Source organism: Pinus tabuliformis, chromosome Q (genome assembly GCF_031772625.1).
Source record: "Pinus tabuliformis cultivar Carrire ecotype Pingquan chromosome Q, CPIR1, whole genome shotgun sequence".
NCBI classification, from domain to species: Eukaryota; Viridiplantae; Streptophyta; class Pinopsida; order Pinales; family Pinaceae; genus Pinus; species Pinus tabuliformis.
In genome coordinates this window covers 1,081,559,921-1,081,580,103 of record NC_142296.1, presented here as the reverse complement: position 1 = coordinate 1,081,580,103, position 20,183 = coordinate 1,081,559,921, and the positions used below count along the sequence as shown (strand labels likewise).

General features: G+C 35.6%; 1 protein-coding gene across 1 annotated transcript; it reads left to right on the top strand.

The window, feature by feature from the left end:
• Positions 1-17,948: 17,948 nt before the first annotated feature.
• On the top strand, positions 17,949-18,923 carry LOC149223287 (glutaredoxin-C1-like). The gene has a single exon (XM_089383266.1). It carries the CDS (start codon positions 18,090-18,092, stop codon positions 18,513-18,515), a length of 426 nt encoding a protein of 141 aa, XP_089239392.1. The 5' UTR covers positions 17,949-18,089; the 3' UTR covers positions 18,516-18,923.
• Positions 18,924-20,183: the final 1,260 nt, after the last annotated feature.

The following is a 20,183-nucleotide window of genomic DNA, read 5'->3' as shown; positions in this document are numbered from 1 at the left end:
GATGGTATTGTGTTACTATGGTTTTGGCCCGTGGTATTGTGAAGGGCCTAAGGCTATATAAATAGAAGATCATTAGGCAAAGGGTATGCATTATGTGTCTAACGAAGTGAGAAGATCTGGTATTACTGTTTATCTGTTCGGGACGCTTGGCAAGGGTCGGATCTGACAGCGAAGGCATAAGTAATTATTTCTAGATCTGCATGCGGGTTGCCTTTGGAGAAAGCGCGTATACACGCGGTTTTGGTACAGTGAAGTAGCGTATGCATAATAAGATTTGATATTTCAGGTTGCTGTTGATTCTGGCGGTTGTTGCAGAGTTCTGGGCTCTGGTTTGGGTTCTGTGTTCTTGATGACAGTGTTTCAGTAATTCAGTATTGGGTTGTTTAATGAATTATGATGCAAGTATAAGTTGATGATTGTATTGCAGTAATGTTTGTTTTGTACTCTTGGATCCAGTCTGAAAATTGATGAAACGTGGTCCCTGAAGGAAAGAAGGTTGTAGGGTCAGCACCTACGTACTAGTAAATGGATCGGCTAGTACAAGAGCTGAGGGGGTTGTAGCTCCCTTCCAGAAGTAGTTGGAAAACGAGAGAGGGTTGTAGCCCTCTGCAGGTTGTAGCCTGCGTACTGGTAAAGGACTGCACCAGTACATTGTAAAAGAAGTTTCTTATTAAAGAGGAAAGAGACGAATTGCAGCAGGTGGTTTTCACCCACATTGGGTTTCCACCTTATATCATGGTGTTCATGTGTGTGGCTCTTGTGTGATGCTCTGTTCTGTTATACTACACCTGTTTACTGTTAATATGCTTAATAATGTTCTGATGCATTTACTGAAGATTAAGCTAACTGAATCATAAGATCTCTGGATATACGCTAGTTGCATTAGACACAGTAGCGTGTACACGGGGGTTCACTTAATTGAAGTAGTGTATATGTTTCTGAGTATGAAATTGGAAAGGTTTTACTGATCTAATAATACTGATTCACCCCCCCCCTCTCAGTATTATTTCCAACATTACAGAGAGTTACATAGGAGAGGAATCACAATTACATTTGTTGGATGTTGTATATTAAAGCTTTTTTTTTGGATTAATAAAGGATGATGAAGTTGTTGTTGCTTTGGTGTCCCTTTTATGAATTGAGTTTAGATCTACAACACATGGATAGGAAAGGCCAATTGAACCCATCATGTTTTTAGGGTTAACATAGATTATGTAAGTCTGTTTATTTACTTTTTATATTTAATTTGTTGTAAATGGTTTGAATTAGATTTAATTGTTTTGTCAATTTATTTCTGCATTTTATATTATGTAATTTCTTCCTAGTTTATGGTGTGATCCCAGGAATAGTTTTAGGAAGTGTGTTTTGTTTGATTCAATAGATTTATATTTCATTTCCAAGTTGTTTGCTAAATAGATTTCAAAATTCCAACACTTCAATTTTTATTCTAGGCCCATTTATGTTTTGTAGATCTGAGTAGAGGGCAACAATTTGAGTAGAGGGCAGTGAGTGCATTGCTATTGGTTTCGCTTTGGAAGTTGTGGAGTAAGCACTCGATCGCATTCTACACTCAGTTGTATTCTGTACTCAATCGCATTTTGTATTTGGCCTCATTCTGTTAAGTCCCTATAATACTAGTGATTACCCCATTACTATTGTAGTTGTATCCCTTATTAATATTGTTGCGCCCCTATTGTCCCCATATTGTTATTATTGTGCCCCAACCTTAGAATCCCTATAACATGGTCAATCTTCAGAGACTTACCAGAAGAGGATGACATCAAAACCCTCACCTATGATGTTAGTCCTTCTGTCAGTGAGGAGGAGGAAAAACAAGAAGAAGAAGATATAGAGCTAAATGGGGATGAGATGAATGAAGAAGAAACTAATACAGAGGAACACGATGAAGCATAAGAAGAAGTGGGAGAAGAGAAGGAGTATGATACTGAAACAAAGGAAGAAACAAAGGAAGAAACAGATGGAAATGAGAAAGAACAACAGGAGGAAGAAGATAAGAAAAACATAAAGGAAGAAGGCATTGAAACAAAAGGGGAAGAAAATGAGGAGGGGTCACTTGGGGTGTCTCCAGAGGCCCCTGAGAGGGAGGCAGCAGTTTCCTTCACTGCTCTTAGCACCCCAATCAAGCAAAAAGGGAAAAGAAGGAGGCAAAACCCTCTATATTTGGGAACAAGAAAGAGCATAAGAATCAAACAAGAGAAGCTCAAGGAAATGGGCAAAGAGCTAAGCGGCTTAAGAGACAGAGAAGCAATAATGAGAGATCAACTCAAGAGGGAAAATGCATGGCTGAGAGGACAGATGCAGGCAAGGGAAAACCAACTAGCATGTATGGCCAACCTCTCCTTGGAGGTCAGCCAGTGTAGGATGCTAGCGAAATAATATGCTCTTTACTTCAGAGAACAATGGTTGCAATTTCAGATTAAAACACTAGCACAAAGGGGCACCATGTCATTTCAGGACTACAAGTAGTTTATTGATCTTTGTGATCAAAGTACACTAGAGGATAGGGCCAAAATGGCTGGATTTTACTTACAGAACAAGGCCCTCACGTACAAGAATATTTGGGATCCTAATCCCGAGATAGGAGATCTACAATTAATGGCTTTGGCATCATGGATGAACCATGGGGAGTCAAGGGATGCAGAGATGAAAAGAATATTTTCCAGAGAACAAAATGAACCTCTTTTCATCATAGGTGAACAATCAAATCCCATGGCCCTAATCAGAACCCATAATCTAATTGCAATTGATCCTCAGGTGGCACCTAGATATCTTGCTATCCAAGAGTAAGCAATTTCACATTTTAAGGATTTATTTAGGCTGCTAGGAGATGATAGTATACACATTTGCTTAAGAGATGGAACACACTGTCGCATAGCTTGAAGATCAGAGAATATCACTCCCCCCAAAGGTTGAGAGAGGCACTCAACAGGACATCTATGTATAAGCAATCATTGCAAAGGTTGAAGGTCAATTGGATAGGCCTAAAAGTCAGTCCACCATTACTCCTAGGGATGCTATAAGGGAGAAAAGAAGAAGAGGAAAAGAGGCAATGGGAAGAAGTAGAAAGGAAAGTAGGCTTCTATGAACAAGAAGAAGAGACCACAGAAAAAGCATGGGATATCAAAGAGGCTACCAGAGCCATGAAGGACATGGAAATTAACTAAGTTGCTCAAAGGATGAGCAACAATTTCAGTAGGGGGTGATGATGAGCCTCATCATTGGGTAATTATATGGTCTTTAATTCACCTCCTAGCTTAGTCAAACCAACTATTCTCACAACTTATTACATACTTTTGATTATATTTTTCTTATGAGATGAGTTAGAGTTGGATATTTTGCTTTGTGGTCTAATGTGCATGTAATGCAGGATTTAAGGATAAAAGCAAGGAATTGTGGCAAATATCTTGGTAAGAACTTGAATGGGACAAGGGAGAGGAATTATAGGAGGGAAATCCTCCTCATTTACTACCCCTCCTTTCGAATATTCCTCCATCAGCTCGGAGTGCAACTAGCCAAATCATGAGGACTAGAAGGTAGCCGAGCAAGTGGAAGTCAAAGCACTAGTTTATCTCTAATTTGGGAGCCGAGCCTCCCTAATTTTAAGGAAGTCATTAGAGACTTCAGAAGTATAAGTAGAGGGGCCTAGGACCTCAGTAGGATTCGGACTTTTGATTGTAAAACTCTACTTTATTTTCGAGCTGCAAGACTTGTGACAGTTTTTGATGTAATCCATTGTTTTGATAATAAGAATGAGTTTTGTTTCGAGCTACCACTGAGTTAACTCAGAGGGCTGAAGCTTTTGGTTTAGGGCCCAACCCTAGAAGCTAAGACTCCTCTTTATTGTACATGTATGCTAGCGTAGATTCATGGTTTAAGCATTCATTTTCTTAAGTAGATGCATTTCCATTACAGTAGGGTAGTCGATAGATTTATGGTTTAATCGTTCATTTGCTTAAGTATTTGCATTTCCATTACAACATTGTAGCGCATAGGTTCATGGTTTAATCGTTCATTTTCTTAAGTAGCTGCATTTCCATTACAGCAGTGTAGTGTAGATTGATTGTGTTTTAGTTTGCTCCCATTTGTGCCTTTTTCTTTAGTTAGTAGGTTAGCAAGGATTATACCCATAGATCTCCTTACTGTCTGATCCATAATAAACCTAAACAATCACCATCTAATTCATTTCAATGCTTGACTTTATGCGCTCCAAATCTCCATCGTCGATCTGTCTAGCTTGATCCAACGGCTATCATGAATTCTTCCACCTACTTTATGCGATTGAAATCTCCACTGTCAATCTGTCATGCCCTCAATCCAACGGCTATCACGTCACCCGATCACCAGCTAGCTTAGCCGATATCCACCGTTGATCAATCCCGCTTGATCCAACGACTATCGTGCAATCTCGCACAAATTCTTTCACAGTCGATATCTGTCCGAGAGCATGCGAGAAAGGTGGTTTTCCCATGCTATGTGTCACCCAGTTAGGCTAATCACGTAAAATTTTAGAATTCCGCTTACAGCTTTGAGGGAACGCGAGAAACTGCTTACCATATACGAAACCTGCTCTATCATTCTACACGTTTTTACCCTTTTGTCGCCATGTGACGTGATGTGATCCACCCATCTATTCACTTCATCTCCACGAAAAGATCTCCACCTTTCATCTCCCGTTTAACCCTATTCGTCCATTTATTCACTTAACCTCCACAATAAGATCTTCGTCGCTCATCTTCCATTAACCCTATTCGTTCATCTATTCATTAAATCGCCCATGATAAGATCTCCGCCGCTCATCCTCCGTTAACCGTGTTCGTTCATCTACTCACTAAATTTCCCGTGATAAGATCTCTGCCACTCATCTTTCATTAATCTTGTTCGCCCATCTATTCACTTAATCGCCTGTGATAAGATCTCCACCGCTCATCTTCCATTCATCATGTTTGTTGATCGATCCATCCATCTATTCACGTAATCCCCTGCGATAAGATCTCCGCCACTCATCTTCCATTCTTACTATTCGCTGATCGATCCAACGGTTCCTATGCACTTCTACTTCATTATGTCTTCCTTTCACTGATTTTGATCTGCGCTTTCTCTTCCACTTGACTCCTTGCATGCTTGATTTTACCAAAACACAAAAAACACGAAAACAGACTTAGTTTAATTTCCTTGCTTACACATTAGTTTGGTTTGATGCTCTTTACTTATGTAACTTAGATAATAGCATTAGGTTAATGTTGATTTAGCAATTTTGCTTAGTTTAGCATTACATGTTGTTTTCTTCATTACTGCAGTAGAGTAGCTCTCTTAGAATAGATTTGCTTTTCTTCCATCAAAGAATCAAGCTTCTTCTGACTCTATAGAAGTCTGCCTTGGAACCCCTGGGCTCTCTTGCCATATGAACAAGTGATAACAGGCAAGACTTTCACCTCTACTTGTGCATATAGCACTGTCACCTCCAAGTTTGTACGAACTCCGGGTTGATAAGTAAAGCCAGTAGCCCAGGAGTTGCAGCATTCTTGCTGCAATACTGGCGCTCATCACCAACATAATTCAATAGGTGAAATTTAATATTTGTTTATTTTTGAAATGATGGATGTAGACTTGTCTCATTATTATTTAACCATAGAGTTCTAGCAATATGATCATCATATCTTTATATCACAATTTAAGAACGACATAACTTTTTTAGAAAAATTTAGACTCATTAAATGTAATCCTACATCTGGACCTATGAAAGTTGGAATAAAATTCACAACTTACAATTATTCACCATTAGTCAATGAGTCCTTGTATTGATAATTGATATGTAGCTTGATTTATCTTACTACCATTTGATTAGACCTATGCATGATTCATGTTTAAGCTTCAAGAGTATGGCACTCTATATTCAATATATCAAAGGGGCCATAGAATTTGGCTCTTTATATTCAATATATCGAAGGGACCATAGACTTTGGCACTCTATATACAAAATTCCTAGTTTGATGCTAGTATGGAATAACAATTGTGATTGGAATAGACTAGTTGATACATGAGAGCCCACTATAAATTATGTATTAACTATGGGTTTAGTAGGAGAAATCATGGCAAAGCAAGTCACAACCTATAATTTCCTTATATTCCATTGAAGTAGAATACAAAATAGCCATTAACACAAGCTTTGAGGCAAAGCGGTTATGTGAGATATTGGTTGGCCTTCAACTTAATTCAAGAATGTAGACTTCACTTTTTTACAACAATTAGAGTGTTTTCCGAATGGTGAACAATCAAATCTACCATACTAGAAATAATCATATTGAAATTCGTCAACATTACATCAAACAATTAACAAATAATTAACAATATGTGTTTAATATTGTGAAGTATTACTTGATATTAGGCTTTACTTTTTACAAACACTAGAGTGTTCTCAAAATAGTGAAAGATAAATCTATCATACTAGAAATAATTATATTAGAAATTCATCAATATTACATCAAACAATTAATAAGTAATGTATAATTTATTTTTAATATTGTTTTATAATAGAGAAACTTATCTATATAAGTAAATAAGGTTCAAACCATTAATATATAATGTACATATTTATTTTAATATTATTTTTTAATAAAAAAATATCATATATAATTACTAAACTCGATAAAATCAAATTTTTTTAATTTAAAATTAAGCTTGCAGTTGTATCAAATTCAATTATTAAGTGAAGGTGTTAAATTAATTAGTTATCAAACAATACAACAATAATCTTATAACATAACCAAAGTTGCAAGTACATATGCTATGCATATGTAGCAGATTGAAATAAAAAAGGATATCCACTTACAAGAAAAGGCATAGGTTGCTTATTATGTGGAGAAAGGAGGATTTAAAGTTTAAAAGGGTATATATAATAATGTTTCACATGAGCTTTCATGATGGAGATTTTGACTTCTTGACTCTAAGACAATCGAAAGAGAAAAAAAAGAAGAAGAATATTATTGTGGGAAGAAATCCGAACATTGGGATATATTAAAGTGAATGGAGAGATAGTGATAGGTGACATGTCTCTTGTTCAGGTTTTTGTCTCTTATGTGGTGCCATTGCTTTACTTTTGGGTTTGACTTGGATGCAATCATGGTATATTCACAAACGTTATTGGAGTATATACACAGCAACAAGTCAAAAACAACACACGAGATTGATAATTTATATATTCCGGAAGGGCATTACATGTGCAACAGTATTGTGAATAATCTAAAGTAAAAGTTGGCATGCGAGGAGAGACGAGAAATAATAATAATAATGCGATGTTGTTTACAAGGCAATATCCTTAGAAATCTCAGGGAATCACGCGTAAGGAAGAAAACAGTTTGACTGAGTCATAGAAGAGGGTAATCATTGTTCTCGTTTCTTCAACGCTTTTTGCATACTTTTTATCTTTTAAAGTGGTCACAGAAATCGCATTCCCTTGGGGCTGTCAGACATTTTTTTTATTTGCAGCAAAGCGAGCAAAGAAGAGTGCGCTGCACGAGAAACCTTTGTCATCCCCGGCACGCTCGTTGCGCGCGCGCACACACACACAGCGAGCCAGCCATGGGCAGAGCCTATCGCAATTTGCTTGCTCTGTCCATGTCCACCTATCTCAGACCTATGAGTACTTTGACCATGGCTGCCGCTGCTGCTAACGCGAAAAGGCAAAAGCGTATGGGTAACCAACAGCATAAGCAGAGGGTTCTTGATTTGTTCGTAATGACCAATGAAAATTACCCATCGCCCCCAGTCTCGCCTATATGGCACCCTCCTCCTAGGCCGGCCTGCGCGGATGGGTAAGTGCAGTGTAGTGTACGTACTGCATGCCCAACAAAGGTTAACGGCAGCCGCTGGCGGCAGCATGCGGGCAGAGTTGTGTGTTGCCATTGCTGTTATTGCACTCATCGCCACCACGCACATGTCGCTGTCTCTGTCTCTCTCTGTCGCTGTCTCGACCAAGTCGTTACAACTCGGGCCGGACGGACGGACGGGCGCCCCACACATTACGCCGTGCGAATCAACGGCCTCAAACGCCGCCGCACAGCCCCCCTTTTGTTTCAAATAATATGCAGCCACGCAGACCTCTAATTACGTCAATGATATTCAATTTACCGAACTATTATCCCTCACCGCCGCTGCTAATCATTAACTAATAGAGCGCGCGCAGGCACGAACCAGTAGGCCGACAACCATGGCGGCGGCCCTCAAATAATGAAGTTGACTACCGGAGCTGGAGACTAGAATCCGGTCATTTTTTCTTAAAAAGTTTAAGAGTAGTTTTTGAATCTTATAGGGGAAATAGATTTAGCCATATCAAAGACCCTAAAAAATTTAATAGTAAAAGTGTTTGAATCTTGTTTTTACAGTGGAAATAGATTTAACACTATTAAATACTTTTAAAAAAATCAAAATCTTGAAATTAACCGTTGTAACTAAGATTTCCTAAAAAAATTATCAAATTTTCTGAAAATCTCTCAAAAATTTTCATTATTTTCCGAGCCAATTTACTTTCATTTTTAAACTACTTGTCAAAGAGTTCAGAGTTCATTTATGGTATCAAATTTCAATAACTCTGCAGCTCAGTCGTTTCTGCACCATCCGCGTCTTTTATTATTTCTCCGCACGGGGAATTTAAGTGGCCCGACACAGCATCGAGTCCCATGAGCTGATTATTATTGCTAACAAATTTGTAATAAAATGTATGCCATTGCCATTGTCACTGTAATTGCCATGCAGAGCGCGCCGCCGGGGAGTGGGCCGTGACGGTTGTGGAGGCTGCAAGCAAAGTGCACGCGCAGGCTCTGACGTAAGGAGCGAGTCCCGTTAAAAAATAAGACAAATGTCATGCGTCATCCTTCGCCAATCCTGCATCTCCTCGCTATTCAACCTGCCAAATCAGCGGAGCGATTCCCGTCTCTAATTTGGCCAATATTCTATCTCCAATTGGCCGCCATGACCAATTATCACCCACGACGCTTTCAATATACCCAACCGCAGTTGGAGCTCCGAGAAAACGGTCGCCTTCAATATTTTAATTAACATTTCAAGGATACATCACGGTTGTATTATTTTATTTAACATTAGAAAAAGTAAAGTTGTTGCCAAATCCAGTACTAGCCGTTCTGAGATTGAAATTTGTCCGGTATGATGTGCAATCCAGAATATATGATATATGAATGCACATATTAGCCATGGACCTCAGCATTATGCTTATGATGAGAGAATTGAAACGTGGATCTTAAAGCCCACAAATCCTATGATGGTGCTTGAAACATTCCAAAATTATGGTGCCATGGCTTTCCTTCCTACCAAGGTTACAATGTGTTGACTCAAGGCATTTCAATCATTTTCTACCCACCAACCAACTTATTCCAATTGTAAGAATATGGTGCTTGAACCATTCCAAAATTATGCTGCCATGGCTTCCTTTCTCCCAAGGTTACAATGTGTTGACTCAAAGCCTTTCAATCATTTTCTACCAACCAACTTATTCCAATTGTAAGAATATGAGTTGGAATTTTGTACCAGTTATCACTATTAAAGTGTAGAACTTGCCTTGATTTAAGGTTTTTCTTGGTTGGGAAAATAATTCTTTCGGAATGAAATGATTTTTCTCATTGGATTCAGTAATCGTGCATGAAATTAGTTTAAAAGCCTATATGATATTATGAAATCAACTAATTTTGTACGAAATAAATTAATTTTGTCATAGTTTAAGTTTGAGGATATTTTTTTTTGGTCAAACATAGAAATCGTATATTTAGTTGGGATAAACTGTGATATTGAGATGTCTTTGTAAAAAATGTAGGTTGGAGAATCTATTTGCAATGTTAAAAGGAATGTTTTATTGTTAGGATTGAGAGTTTTCATTATGAAATATGATTAATTCCATGAATAGAAAGGGTGGTTTGGTATATGTTTAAATTATTTTATATAACTATAACTTTTAAGTTCAAAGTAGGTTAGTGAATAAACTATTTGTAAAATGCTTATTCTATAGTTAAGAGACTTTTTAGGGAAAAAAGGTTTTTTAAAACCTTGAGATTCAAAAAGAAAATGTTGGTCATAATCTTGTAATGTGAGGTAGGGGATGACCGTTACACTATGGTTATGTGACCTAATTATAGTTTTTGAAGGGTGATGAAGTGACCATAAAATTAGGAGAGACTATAATTTAGAAGGGGGCTCAAGGGGGATCAATCCCAACCACTCGAATTGTGATGAAGTTTAATAGTTACTTTTATAGTGTATGCACTTGGTGTATTCATACTCTTAATGAATGAAAATGACCATGAGCTGACATATAACATGGATAGAATTTTCGCTCCACTCGAGTGTCCCATAACACTCGAGAAGTCTTTTAGTTACATGAAGTCGGCATGGTCTTGCTACTTGGGCATCATTATTAGTTGCTTGAATCACTTGGGCTATACCTAATAGACATGTCTTGACCAAGCCCAAGTCATGCACTTTATGCTATGCGGATTGTCCGAGTGCTTGTTTCACTATAGGTGAAGATGTGCCATCACCACACAACCATAGGCAATGTTGTATTGCCTCCCCCAAGATAAACACACTTGAACAACTAACCACCAAATGTAAGATTGTGTTATCATTTATCCATTCATCTAGGCTAACCTATTTTAGTCCTCTAAAAGTCATGTATTTAGTGACAACATGTTTTATCATATCTTCAATATACTCATAAGAAATGTTGCCTTGGAACGAATAACACATTGTCTAGTTAACACACTATCCAATGCATTGCCAAATATATCCTTCATCAATCTTGCATTGCAAGACCTCATTGATCATATGACCCTATTAGGCTAAACATCCTTGGTTCTTGTCCACATCAAACTAGTATACGACTCTAACCATCTCATGAATCACCATGAGTCAGTCACAAAGGATACTAAGCTATATAGACTTTCCATGTGCCCTTAGCCAAGTTCTCTTGGCATGCCTCCTATCATGCCATTGCTAATGGCACCTAAAGTAGGGTCCCTACCACCTGTCTTCTCGAGACTCAAATTAGTTGTAATCCTTGGCTATTGTCTTACATTGCTACAAATGTATGAATTTAATTTTCTCCTTTGATGCCTAGTGCCTAGGAAAAGTCCCTTCAACATACTTTTCTAGACCATTCTTTAGTATCCTTTTTTGGGTTCTTTGGTTATACATACTCTTCCTACCTTGGTTTAACCTTGGCATGCATGATTTTTTGAGTTCTTTGATTAGACATATTCTTCCTACCTTGTATCTAACTCAACACACATGCTTGATTTGTTCCACCTTAGTCCGTTAGATATGTTATTTTTGTGGTTCCCAATTTCCTCATATTTAGAATGGGAGCATATAGGAGTTAATAAGTTTAGAGATGATTTCTCCACTTCCTTATATTTTGTCCCTAACACACCATCCATGAATTGTGTAAGCCCGTTCATGCTTATGAATAAAGAGCACCTTTCAAGAAGAAAAATATTATGAATAATTAGAAGGCTTGGAATTTTTCTATGGCTTTTTTTCATGCCTTGAATGGCACTGTGTTGTTCTTTGGTCTACAAACAACCCTATTTTATGTTTAGTTCATGTTACAAAATATTTATCCCAAAAGCATTGAAATGCTCTAGTTTTTTACTTATCACTTTCCAATTTTTTATCCAACGCTTGCAATGCCTGCATATATTGTGTCCACTAACTCTCTCATTGTAGAGACTTATCGTCATCGACTATTTTATTGCTTTTTTTGGATCCTTCCTTTTGTAAATCTTGGTTGGTTTAGATTTATGGTTTCCCTCTAGGGTTTCTACTAGATCCTTTCAATCCCTTCCCAAGGAAGATTACCAACATGTTATCATAGGGGGAGTTCTCACAATTGGGGACCATATTGATCAATTTGTTCGTAATATTGTTTCATTGTTTATTTCTCTATAAATATTGTGTGCTTTGTATATATTTTTCACTATTTTGGAGACATGGTTATAAGTATTTCCTAATGTCTTTTTGTATCTTTATCACCTTTTACTTTTGTTTTGCTTCATTAAATATTTAGCTAGATGTCATAGACTAACTAGGTGATGAATTTATTTACTTTCCTAGTTACCAATTCATTTTTGTAGGAATTTTGTTGTGAGCTCAAATCCCCCCCCACCTACTTGAAGTGTTATAGGTAGTGGCAGAAGAGATGATGCCTTGGGGAAGCTTGGCTAAGTGTGTGAAACAAGTCTATATGTTTCATTTCTTTAGTGATTAACTCATGGGTGAATGTTTCGAAATGGTTAGGGCAGTGTATTGTTGCATTAGCTAGGAGGACCAAGGATGTTTAGGCAAGTAAGGGTGGATGACCAATAAGGTTATTTAGAGGAATATTGGGCAAAAGACGACATGATCTAGTAATTTGATGGATTTTGTGCTATCTATGTTATCCTAATAATGTTGATGAGTGCACTAAAGGTATGTGAATGCGTGGAGAAGAAAGGACATTATTTTTAGGGACTATCAAGTGTTGGCTTGGACAAATGAAAACATGTTATTTTATTGGGAAAATCTATTGGTCATGTGTAGTTGGTTTATGGGAGGCAATGATGTAGCATTTCTTATGGTTGGGTGGCAATGGTGTAACATATACTAGAGTAAAAGCAAACACTTTATATTTAATCACTATGAAGTGTTAAGCTTATGTTTAGTTATGACATGTTGGTTGGGCATAGTTGAAGGAATATAAGAAGTTTATGGCTCATGATCAACTAGAAAGGTCACATGAGAACTACATGGTGATTATACTTCTTGAGTGGTGGGAAACACTTAAAAGGAATGAAAAGTCTAGATTTACGACAAATTCTATCACATTTAAAATATTTTTGCAATTTTTAAACCAAATTTCACTCAAAAAAAGATTATTAAATCAATAATTAAATAATAGATTAGTTTCTTTCTTTATTTAGTTCCCTCTCCCATCTAGAAAACTCTTAGTTACCCTAAATATAATAGTGTTGACTCCACTCCCTTCTTCCCCTTTTGTATAATAGAAGTCATTAATGAGGAGGTGCCATGTATTATTTTAATTGTGATATTGTAAATTTCTCTAAAACCTCCACTATCCTTAAACCAATCCACTGATTGAAGATCCCTAGGAGATGATGCTTTTGATAATATCATTGTAAAATGGGCTTAGCATGGATCTCATTAATGATAGTGTATGTGGTTGTTGTTGATTCACGTGAAGGGTTTAAAATGATAGTATCATTGTAAAAGGGGCTTAGCATGGATCTCATTAATGATAGTGTATGTGGTTGTTGTTGATTCACATGAAGGGTTTAAAATAGTATCATTGTAAAAAGAGCTTAGCGTGGGCCTAATTAATGATACTTGTCTCAGGTTGTGGTTGATTTACGTGAAGGATTTAAAAAATAAAAAATTAAACTTCATATTGAAATGATTAACTAAACGCAATTATTGTGTTTGAGTATGTAGATTTATAGTTAAGGGTAACCATTTTGTGGTTGTGGTTAATTTGCGTGAAGGGTTTAAAAAATAGAATATTAAACTTCATCCCGAGATGATTAACTAAACATAATTATTACATTTAAGTATGTTGATTTTTATAGTTAAAAATAATTATTTTTGGTTGTGGTTGATTTACATGAAGGGTTTAAAAATAATAATATTAAATTCCATATTGAGATGACTAACAAAATATGATTTTTATAGTTAAAATTAATTGTTTTGCGGTTATGGTTGATTTACTCAAATTAAAATATTAATTTCCATAACGAAAAATTAAGGAAACATAGTTATTACGTTTGAATATGTTGATTTTATTAGTTAAAGATAACTGTAATGGAATTTTCTAGAATAAATTGTTTAACAACCTTCTTAAAGTTCATAACCGACACTCTACTTATTTTCAATTTAAAAAAACACTCTTAATAAAAATAAAAAAACTAATCATCAAAACTTATTAATAAAATAGTAAATTAACTATTTTAGTATTTATTGTTTAAAACATATTTTATTAATAATTCTTAATTCTATTTTTTTTAGTTTTTTTATGTGAAAAAATAAAATATTATTTAAATCCATATTGAAATGGTCAAATAAATATAATTATTATATTTAAACATTAATTTATTACACTTTACTTAATTTTAATTTTATTCATGAATATTGGAATAAAATGCTATGTATTAATAAAAATATTATAATAATTTTAGTATGTAGATTTTCACAATTAAGAATTTGATGATTTTCAGAGTTAAAAATTGTAAAAGGGGTTTAGCATGGTTCTAATTAATGATAGTGTATGTGGTTGTGATTGATTCACATGAAGGGCTTAAAATAGTGTCATCGTAAAAAGAGCTTAGCACTGGTCTAATTAATGATACTTGTCTCTGGTTGTGGTTGATTTAAGCCAGGGTTTAAAAAATAGAATATTAAACTCCATATTGTGATCATTAATTAAACATAGTTAAAAATAAATATTTTGTAGTTGAGGTTAATTTACTTAAACTAAAATATTAAATTCCATATCGAGATGATAAATAGAACATGACTTTTATAGTTAAACCTAACTCTTTTGTGATTGTGGTTGATTTACTCAAACTAAAACATTAATTTCCATATCGAAATAATTAATGAAATTTATATTAGTTAAAGATAGAATTTTCTAAAATAAAATTTTTAACAACATTCTTAAAATCCATAACACTCTCCTTATTTCCAATTAAAAAATACTTTTAATAAAAACAAAAAATACTAACCATCAAAACTTATAAAATATTAACATATTATTAAGTTTATTAATTATTTTAGCATTTATCAAATTTAAAACATATTTTATTAATAATTCTTAATTATACTTTTTAAGTTTTCAGTAAAATATTAAAATCCATATTGAAATGGTCAAATAAATATAATTATTATATTTAAACATAAAATCTTTAAAATTAAAAAATAATTGTAATAAATTTTATAAAATAAATTATATTAGAGTATAACAACCTAAATTTATAATCAACACCAAACTTATTTCCAATCCAAAACAATAAGCTTTTAGTAAAAACTAAACAATTAATTCTTAAAAAATATTCATGAAATATTAATTTTGATTAAATTTAAACTTCTTAATATTATGGAAACCCTATATATTTTCAATCTTAAAAAATATACTCTTCATAAAAACTTAAAAAATAAGGTATTAAAAGTTATTAATAAAATATTAATTAATTTCAAATTTAAAACATATTTTATAAATAAATTTAAAACCTATTTTATTTATAATATTTAATAAAATAATAATTAATTTCAAATTTAAAACTTATTTTATTAATAATTTTTAATAAAACAATACTTAATTTCAAATTCAAAACATTTTATCTATAATTTTGACATCTAGTTTTTGAAATTTTCTATTCTATTCTCTATAATAAAAAAAAAATTCTCTCTTTTTATTTTTCAAAAGTTTTAGTTAAACCCTCCTCATAATGAAGATGATGCTCATCATAGAGGAAAAAAAAAAAACATTCCTTTTTTTATTTTTCAAAAATTTTAATTAAACCTTGTAATAATGGAGATGATGCTGATCATTTTGAAGTATATTTTTTAAAAATTGTAATAGCTCTTGAAATTTTTTATTTTAAATTCCATAAAAAAAATTCATTCTTTTTATTTTTCAAAAGACTTAATTCAATCTCTTCATAATCAAGATGAAGCTTATAGATGAAGTATATGAAGAAATGTATTACCAAAAATCCTATAATGTTGTATATCTTATTTCTTAAAATATTTTCCATATTATTTTAAAAATTATAAATTAAAAAAAAAAAGTGATTGATTAGTGTGTATCTAGATGACTCTTATGTTTATATAGCAATTTTGTTTTTATGTTTATACTGCAATTTTGTTACAGCTTATTTAATTTTAATTTTATAGAATGAAATGTTATGTATTACCTAAAACATTATAATAATTTTAATATGTAGATTTTTATAGTTAAAAATTTGATGATAATAAAGATTTTTTTGATACCATGAAACATTTTTTCGTCATTATAATAATTTTTGATCTTTTAGTGTAAGAATTTGGTCATGTTTCTGGTTTTTCCGGTATGGGAATTTGTTGCAGGCAACTTCACCATTTTCAAAGCGTAATTTCAGAAGCTGAGAATTGTGATTTAAAGATTTGTACATCTACCTCACACATAGTTTTGACAGAGTGGTCAGCAATGGGGGTTATTATATAGTTAACTGTAAAACAACAACGCCCTAACGGAAACAGATAATAAAACAGAAGGTGAGTGGATAAGAGAGACACGAGTGTACAGGGGACTATTACTGTCAACTGTGATTACTCGTGCAAAGGGTGACATAACTATCATTATGCGATGCTGATTTTGGAAAAAAACATTTAAAAAATGTGGATTGCGCTGGGTGTTAATATGATATAGTGGGGTCACTGGTCACTGGTCAGTTGCCATATAATTTGATTTGGGTGGCGCACACTGCTTAGACCGTTGAATGTGTACCGGGTAGAAGCACACATATACGGCAGATATTGCAGTGCACAGGAGAGGGAGGAATGGAATTATTTGTTTTCTTAAAATATAATTAAAAAAATTGTAAAATTGTTGAGATTTTTTATTCACCTTGTAAAGATGGGTGAAAAAAAGTGTGAAAATATAATTAAAAAATTGTAAAAATTGATCCTATCTTATAGGTGAAAGAAGTATGAAAACTGTTCAATTTGAAAAGTAAATCACTAAAAATGAGTAAAAGAAATGTGAACACCGTCAAATTTAAAAGGAGTCGTCTAAAGAGGCGGAGGAATTGCCCGGACGGCCAAAAGTGGGTGGAATCCGGGCAAAAAAATTTCAAAAAATCTTATAAAAGTAGTGTTTGAATTGTGTTTTTGATGGTGGAAATGAATTTAGCACCATCAAAAACCTTTAAAACAGCTAAAATTTTAAACTATAACTTGGATTTACAAAAATCCTTGCCAAATTTTCTTTAAATATAACTAGAATTTCCGTAACTTTTCTGGACAACTCCTCTGCCTCATTAGACTACACAAACTTAAAAAGTGACCAGGTTTTAAAATTCCAAGCCTGTAAGGGCATCCTCAAAATGTGAATAGTGTGTGTTGTAGGAGACGGCAGAGTGGTAAGACGTGGGTGTTTGACTATGACGGCATGCCACGCCTCACAGCTTTTCTGCTTTTCGCCCCCCCTCTTGCGTTTACCTTCCTCCCCCTTACTCCTCACTGCTCAGTCCTCCTCTGCACGCGAGCAGGACACGACTGCAATTCTACGGCCACAACAGTGGGCGATCGTCAGAGGGACCCGCACACATGGGACGGGACGGGACGGGTCGTGGGTTGGGGTCGGGAATTTGGAATGTAGGGAATGGGAAGAGAGAGGGGCGTGGCGTGAGCGAATGTCGGCTTCGTACGTGCGACATTCCCACTCCTCCTCCTTCAAGACAAAGAACGACATGGCGCCGCATGCGGAAGCCTTGCCGCGACATCATCATCATTATTCTTACATCCCGCTCTCAATGCCTCACTCATCCATCCATCCAAGCCCCCATCATTGCCCATGGCCCCTCATATTTTTTACATAATAAGTGTGTATGTATCACTGACGTGTGAGCACAGCAGCGGGAACGTCACTCGCTGCGGCCTGCCGATGCATTCGCATCAACCGATGTGTGTATGCGTATGGTGATCATCATCATAATGGCCTAGGGACTCGAAATAATATATTTATTATGATATACTAGGGGCCTTGTTGTAACCGAGGTAGAGGGACTTAATTCGATCCTAGGTGGCCAGGGCGTGAGGCCAGGCGTTCCGCTACAAGACAAAGTGGGGCATGTGTATATAACCCCCACACCCCCCTCTCCCATCTCACACACCACATTCTCATTCCCTCTTTATTTTTCATGCGTAACGACGCTCTCCTCTCCCTTGTCTTATAGTCTCAGTCCTTCGTTCTTGTTTCAGCTTGCGCGCGCCCCCCTTAGCAGTCCGCTCCCCCCGTCCCCCCACTATACAATATGCAGTATCACGCTCGGGCCTATAATCAGTTCGGCGAGGGCTCCTATGGTGAGCGAACGTCTCTGCATCTGGCGAGCCAGTCGGGTTCGTCCACCAGCAGCCTGATGTCGCCTGTGGAAAGAATCCATCAGTTGGCCGCCGAGAGCGCCGTGGTGGTTTTCAGTATAAGTTCTTGCTGCATGTGCCATGTTGTCAAGAGGCTCTTCTGTGGGCTGGGGGTCAATCCTACTGTCTACGAACTCGACGAGGAGCACGGCGGTAAGGAGATTGAGAAAGCCCTGCTCAGGTTGCTGGGCGGGAGCCCATCGGTTCCTGCTGTTTTTGTCGGCGGAAAGCTTGTGGGAGGACTGGACCGCGTAATGGCTTCTCATATAAATGGCTCGCTCGTTCCTCTCTTGAAGGAGGCTGGGGCACTTTGGCTCTGAGCCCCCTTTTTCCCTAAGGGGCTGTCATTTTCATTAATTCCATGTCGCGTCGCGTCTCCTTTTTGTATATCGTTAATTCTGTCTCGGGTCAAGTCGGGTCTCCTTTTTGTAATATCGGAGATTCAATCTCTCTATATATAAAAATATATATATAAACTATGCTGTAGATTTTTCTTGGCAACTTTAGAGCTTATGGGTTTTCTTTTTCTGCACTTGCAATTTTGTAAAGAATCTTGCGTTTGGGGTAAGTTGCCTCTGTTCGGGGAAGTTCTTCATGCCCAACGAGTACCGAATACAAGGTGTTCTGCGCACTCCTTTTTTGAGATATAATTAAATTTGAAAATGGCATTTTCTTTCTATCTTCATGCTCGGCTACTGTGGCAACGCCTCAAAATCTATTTATTTATTACAGAGAATGTTTTTTATTCCAGACAAACCAAGTTTGTACAGTGTGTGTGTGTACTTGTTTATTTCCCGTGGCGCTTACTTTCCTTGATGTAACTGTTTTTGAAAATTTTGTCGGGATTTCTCTGGTTTTTGCTGTTGAATCGAATATGCAGGACAGTAAAGGCTGTACATTTGTTTGATATAATGAAAACAATATGTCTCGCTGGTCTTGTCATAACAAGACATTCGACTAATGCAGTGTGGAATAAAAAGTAGCCGTGACTGTACATTTTGGATTTGACTATCTTCAAGTTTTATGCAATAATAAGGTTTTTTAATGCAAAATATGGTGTTTTCTTTTGTATCAACCAGTAATAATAGGGTTTAGGGTTTATGTAATAATTGGATTTTGCGTTTGCTTACTAGTGTATGATTATCGAAATAGGGCGCCAAGCGCTGCTCTTTGATATTCCCTATAACAAAATGTTTAGAAGATTTTGAGTGAATTTTTAGCTCAGCTGAAATACAAAACTTGTTAGGCTGAGATGCCACAAAATATGACTGAAAATAACTGTTAACTGGTTTGTTGATAAGCTATAAATAGAGTTGTATATGTATATTTTTAGATTTTAGCGAACCAGATATCTAACTATAGTATTTTAGATTTTAACAAGCTAATTATCTAAAAATAGTACTTTTAGATTTTAACAAGCTAATTATCCAACCACTAGCATATACAGCCTAGTGCTTTTATGGCCATAGACAGACTAATTATTTATTTCCACAAAATATAATAACACATCTCACAAAATGACCCTACAAAATTGAGCTCTTGGAACATTACTGTGTTTGTATGGTTAATAAATATTGAAATAAATGCATGCGAGCAAAGCATTATGGCGTAAACCCAGACCAGTCCGCTGAGATAAATTCTGGGCTTTTTCTTTCATGCATGCCATTCGCCCGGGTCACAGACAAGTGTTTCAAATATTATCTTAAAACCCAGTATCGATACTGATCGAAGCTGAAGTTGGAATCGAATATCTAATGTTTCATGTTTATCTTTCAGTAAAGCCTTTCATCTACATCGTCACAAGTCCTAGTTTCTCAGTCTGTCACAATATTCTTCTCTGTTCTTTTATTACCTTTCTCAACCTTACCTTGCAAATATATATTCAATGTATTAAACTATCCTTGCAATGGTATATTCAATGTAAAAAGTTCATGTCATTTTGCACTATTTTGCACGGTAGAGAAAACAATCATAGGACCAATTTTGAC